The following is a 5,796-nucleotide window of genomic DNA, read 5'->3' as shown; positions in this document are numbered from 1 at the left end:
AATATATATGTATGTAATGTGTAATATATATTTATTATATAATATATTATACATACACATTATATATATATTATATATATATAATTATGTATACACACACACACACACACACATTTTTAAAAATGGAAGTAGAGTATGACAATTGAAGGTAAAGCATGAGACCAGGAAGCTGAAAAGATTTTACTTAATGGCCTATTTTTTTTCTTCGAAGTTAAAGACATTTATTGACCACAAAAGGGGATTTACTAGGGTTTGAAAAGCTGTTCAAGACAGCAGAGAGCTGATAGGCTAGGGATGTAACCCAATGGTACAGCAAAGCACTTGCCTAGAACATGAGCAGCTCTGGGTTCACAGTAGGGAGCCAAATGGGGACCCAGGAGAGAGATGCTACAGGCTAACAAATCCTCTTTATTCTAAGTCACAACCAGAGTCATTCACCACTCCATGGACATGGAAAATGGTACATAACCAATGTAGGGCTATTTAACAATATTAATCAAAATAAAAATACACTTGTCTTTTTATCAATAAGTCTGCTTCTGGGAATATATACATCAAATACTCCTGGCAGATACACTAAATGATATGTATACAATTATTCATTGGAGCACTATTTGTAAGCAAAAGGAGTGGCAACAACCCAAGTGCCCAACATAAGACAGACAAACTATGGTTTACTAAGCTAGAGAGAAATGCATAGCTTTCTTCTGAATGGAAAAATCTATAGGATTTATCAAGTGAAAAAAGAAATGCAGAACAGGATTCATAGTATGCTATGCTTGTATTTTGGGAGGTGAAAGTAAAAATTGCATTCATACTTGCTTATATCTGCATAAGGAAATCTAGATAAAGACACAAAAACCAGTAAAAATGGTAATACGAAACTGGGTAGGACAATTAATATATCAAAGTATATATCAAGTTGTAGTTATAATTTTGAGCCATAGATAATAAATTACCTATTAAAATGTTTTCAAACAAGAGAAAACTTTTCTAAATTAAAAATTTTTTAAAGATCTCTTTTAAGATTTCTAGGGCACCGGGATGGCAGAGTGGTTAAGGCATTGGACTTAAGATTTCTAAGTTATGGGCCAGGGATTTAGCTCAGTGGCACCATGCCTGCCTTGTAAGCGCAAGGTCCTAAATTCAAGCCCTAATACCACACACACACACAAAAAAAAATATTTTCTAAATTATGGAAAATGTATATATCCATGGAAGGCCCATTTCCGGACCTTAGACTAAGAATCTCATAATCTATTTAGATATCAAATGTGGCATCTGCAACTTGATATTTAAAAAGTTAAACAAAATATAAGCCAACTGTGTCATAACATTAAAAGTTATTAAATTTAGATGACCTAAATCTAAGTTTAGAAGTTTGTTTTATTATTATACTTCTGTTTAAAATTTTCAATAATAAGTAAGAAAACATAAACCAGGCCTGTTGGTGCTCTGTAATCCCAGCATTCTGGGAGGTTGAGGCAAGAGAAATGCAAGGGCAATTTAGTGAGATCCTGTCTCCAAAAGAAAAAAAAAGATGAGAATATAGCTCAGTGTGAAGGCCCTTGGTTCAATCGCTCAATCGCCAGTACCTCAAGAAACAATTTATTATTATTATTTTTGTCTTTTTGTTAAAGAGTAAGAAAAATTTATTGAAAGATAGCTTCTAAGAGAGACAGGAGACCGGAAGGGGTTTCCTACCCACTCTGCTTTTCCTTTTTTGTCGTCTCGAGACAGGCTTTCACCTATGTAGTTCAGGCTGGCCTTGAACTCACTATGCAGGCAAGGCTGGTCTCAAACTGGTAGCCATCCTCCTACTTCAGCCTCCAGAATGATAGGATTACAGGCATGCACCACGACGCCCGGTTTTAAAAATAATTTTTAAAAAAATGCTAAATTCATGTTCTTGGCCCCAGGGTCCTTCATTCTGCATCACAACCAATAAGGTACCCTGAGTCTTACCGGATCTGGTCCATGGCTTCCCGCGTCAGGGTTCTGGGAGGGGGACCTGGCGGTTCCATTTGCCTCCGGATTTTCTGCAGTCGGATTGTTTTCTTCTGCCGTTTCAGGGTGCTAAGAGAGAGAACCAACGGCAAAAGCCATGCGTGCAAGCAAGATGGGTGGTGAAGAGTCTCGGGCTCAGTCACAGACACCCCCAGTCATCTTTTCTGTCCGCAAAGGCAACTTGGGCCATGTTTGGCAGTTCAGAGTGCTGTGTACACCGTCCCAGAATCTGAACACCCAAAACAGTAAGCGCCCGTGAGTCGAACTCTAAACGGATGATGAAATAATGTCACTAGTAAAGGGACCTGAAATCACTAGAAAACTGAACAATAGCCCCTGCGGCCCTCACAACAGGTAAAAACGGAACAAAACAAAAAAAAGCAGGGCTGCTGCGGACGCGGAGGGTGGACACTAGGCGACAAGGGGGCGCGGCCCGAAGCGCCAAGACACTGGGCCCTGCTTCAGGCTGAGGGCCCGCGAAGGAGCCGATACCTTTCCAACTCCTGTAGTTCTCGCTCCTCAGGCTCCCAGTCAGAATCGGGGTCCGGCTCGCGACCGGTAGGACCTGGGCCTAACAACCCCCGAGTCACGAACCCACATCTCGCAACGGCCGCCCGACCACGGCCGGCCAACAAGAGGGTCAAAGTAGCTGCCATTGCGACGCAACTAGCTTCTCGGACACCGCGACGCGGCCCCACCGGAAGCAGCGGGGCGGCCCCGGAAGAGGAAGGGGCCGACCGGAAGCTGTAGAGGTCGCGTCTTTCAGGCTACCGGGTGGGTGCGGCCATCTGGGCGGAACTGCCTATTGGCGCAAGCTTCACTGCCGTAATAGTGCTGGGCAGTCCCTGAAGCCCGAGGGCAGAAGTGAGGTACGGACGCGCCTGGAAAACGACATAAACTTTAATAAAAAGACGGATTCAGTTGCCAGCAGCCGACCTTCTGTCTCAGGCTGCCGAGGCCTGCCTTTCTCCGCCAGGGTGGCGGGAAAGGCGTCCCCTTAGCAGTCTTTTTGATGGCGATATATCCGTGCTGTGAGCACTTGGCTCCACTAGGAAAGGCCTTTGACGCGAAGTGGCCTGCAGCCCTGGGTCAGCACCCAAGCCTCAAACCCATCTGCTAGCGATAAACCCAGGCTAAGACCTGCCGTGCGGAGATGAGTACAAGGCCGGCCTCAGCTGTTCATCTTCTCATCTTTACCGATTCCAAAAGGTGTTGAGGAATTCTTAGTGTTGTGTTTTGCCTTTGCGAACAAGGTTCCTGGCCAGGGAATTTCACACTGGAACTTGGTGGCAGTCTTTCATTTAGCAAAGATTGAAGGCTCTTTGCTCTTCTGGAAACCCTAGGCTTCTCCAGGAGAGGGTGGGTGCCAGGCTCCCCTCCTGCCTTTACCTGTGCTGGCTGACGTTGACGAGTGTGCTGGGGCGTCGTCGCAGCACGTGCGGAGAGGCCGTGCAGAGGACGACATCCCCGTTCTTGGTTCTCTGCATTCAGAGTTTACCATGGAGGGCAAGGTGCAATCAGTCAATGAGTCCCTTTCCACTCTTCCTGGCTCCAGAAGATAGTGCTTTGAGGTTAAAATGGATGGCACTGATCCTGCCAGGCCTCGGCTTATAGCTTCTAACCTTCTGCTGGCTTGGCCTTCTGCAGTGGAAACATGGACACCCCCACCCCACCCCAGTTGGTACACACAAAAGAGATTTACTCACCTCTTTCTCAGTTACGGTCCATTACCAACCCGAAGGAATGGCACACATCCTTCCCTCCAGCATCTTTCCCACACTATTGTCACTGATGTATTTTCTTGTTTACTTGGCCATTTCTCTGTTACCTTTGTGGAGGTCTGGGACTGCATTTTTGCCATTTCTATCACCAGGGACTAATACTGTATTTAGAAGGAGGTAAATAGGTCACCAGCTCACACACACACACACACAAACACACACACACACTAGAAGAAGGGCCACATTATATTATGGGATCCTCCCAGCTGTCATATTTGCTACTGGGCATTTATATGGATCAGTGACCCAGTTTTATATACTTACGGCCAGCAAACCCGACTCCAGCACCAGAAAAATAGTGCATTCCAGATTTCCTCATTGACAATGAACAGGGGCCCATGGATGCTGAATCTCCTGTCCAGTAGAGCTTCCTGGACTGCAGATGGCACTGAGAATGATGCGGAATTGCAGCATTCATGCTTGACAGTGGCCCTAAGATCCTGGGGATCAGTTCTTGGGGATGAAGTGGTTGCAGGAAACGAGGATGGCCCTCCTCTGAAGCAGCCTCTCTCAGGAGCACCAATGGAAACAGCCTCAGAGACTGCATTTCTTGACTGCCCAGCCCGCTGTGAAATCTAGGCTAGAGGGAGAAGAGCATCCCATTATCACACTTTTGGTGAGGCTGGATGGAGTGCTGGAAGAAACAGATAACTTAAAAATCTCTTCTAGGTCATAGGCACTTTTTAGCCAGCTACTTTGGGGTTCAACAAAAACAGGGCCCAACTGGTTTGCTTCTAGCCCAGGGAATATTGAATGCAATAGATGTTTTGTTGGCCCAAAACTGTATACTTAGTTCCCATTAGAGCCAGAGCACTGGCACTGCTAGGGAGAGGATCATGCAGAAGCCACTGAGGGTAATGGGAGCCTTGTTGTCACTCATGAGTGTTGGGTCACTGTGAGGTAGGGATAGAATGAGAGCAAGTCTCTTGTAATTGAGAAAGTTGGGAGCTGCATTTCACTGTATGTCACTACCAAAAATAACAGAGCTTGGGAACAGATGCAGAAGGAACAGACAGACCCTCACCCAAGGCCCAGCACACTCAGCTTTCACAGGCTCCAAAGGTGCCACCACACAAGCCTCCTTGGGTATAACCACTACTGTGTGCTGGTATAACAGCCCTTGTTCCCTTGTTTTGTGAGAAGCTTCATAGGCACACTCACCCGATATTCATGAAGGTTTCTCTGGCTCTGGGGGCTAATGTGGAGCATTTGGGTGAGCTGCTCCACAATACCCAGGCTTCGGATGAGATTGCCCCTTTGTAGCAGGCCCTTTAACCGCTCTAGCTCTTCCTCTTCCACAATTTCTTGAGGCTGCATGGTGTCCAAGTGTACTGGTGGCAGCTGCAAGGCATAGGAGAAGTCAATGCAAGCTCTCCAAAGATGAGTCCCAAGCCATTAGCAAGGATGCTACAGGACTTCTGCCTCTTTGACCTCCAACCCTGCCTAGGATCTCCTGCAAGTTTCCCTTTGCTGTCCGATCTCTCACTTCCTGTTCAAAAGATTAGATTTACTTTACTAAGTAGGAGCTCATCTCATGCACAGGGAAGGAGAGGACAGCAGAGATTCTCCTCTCCAGCAGTCCCAGCCCATTTTCCAGCAGTACAATAAGAGCCACAAAACTCTTGACACCTCTTTCTCCCAGTTCTGCATCCTGTGAGCCAGGTGGGCCCGGTGCCCTGCTCTGGGTTTGCTCTTCTCTCCAGCTGATTCACCCAGGTTCTGGTCCTTGTTTTCCTTCTGCCTCTTGGTGCCTGAGTTTTCTTGCTGTTCTTGCTTCAGACGGATCTCTTCCAGTTGCTGCCTGGCAAGACAAAGCAGCTTCAGACACAGGAGAAATGGTGCTGGGGAATTGTTCGGGGAAATGGAGATGAGGAAAGTAGGAATTGGGATGTAGTCTTCGGCCTGATGGGATGAGATTGAGGGGGAAGACGCAAAACCCACTGAATGGAAAGACACACTAAGAGTCTGATACATCATGTACAGGTACAAATTCCCTATGATGAATATT

General features: G+C 46.2%; 2 protein-coding genes across 2 annotated transcripts in view; both read right to left on the bottom strand.

The window, feature by feature from the left end:
• The window catches only part of Ngrn (neugrin, neurite outgrowth associated), a 5,933-nt gene extending 3,202 nt beyond the window's left edge, over positions 1-2,731 (bottom strand). Inside the window, exons 1-2 of the mRNA XM_010621077.3 lie at positions 2,500-2,731; positions 1,966-2,076 (exon numbers count right to left, since the gene is read on the bottom strand). Of these exons, the coding sequence (XP_010619379.1) occupies positions 1,966-2,076; positions 2,500-2,663 (275 nt within the window). The 5' untranslated portion in view covers positions 2,664-2,731. The remainder of the gene's footprint in view (positions 1-1,965; positions 2,077-2,499) is intronic.
• Positions 2,732-3,315: 584 nt separating this feature from the next.
• Positions 3,316-5,796, bottom strand: part of LOC104860078 (tubulin polyglutamylase TTLL13P-like) — a 13,473-nt gene continuing 10,992 nt past the window's right edge. Inside the window, 5 exon segments of the mRNA XM_033761090.1 lie at positions 3,316-3,487; positions 3,490-3,648; positions 4,053-4,368; positions 4,950-5,129; positions 5,418-5,589. Coding sequence (XP_033616981.1) covers positions 3,393-3,487; positions 3,490-3,648; positions 4,053-4,368; positions 4,950-5,129; positions 5,418-5,589 — 922 coding nt within the window. The 3' untranslated portion in view covers positions 3,316-3,392.

This window comes from Fukomys damarensis, unplaced genomic scaffold, assembly GCF_012274545.1.
Source record: "Fukomys damarensis isolate Sample0158 unplaced genomic scaffold, DMR_v1.0_HiC HiC_scaffold_7, whole genome shotgun sequence".
In the NCBI taxonomy this organism is placed as follows: domain Eukaryota; kingdom Metazoa; phylum Chordata; class Mammalia; order Rodentia; family Bathyergidae; genus Fukomys; species Fukomys damarensis.
The sequence above is the reverse complement of the archived record's forward strand: the minus strand, read 5'-3'. Positions and strand labels throughout refer to the sequence as shown.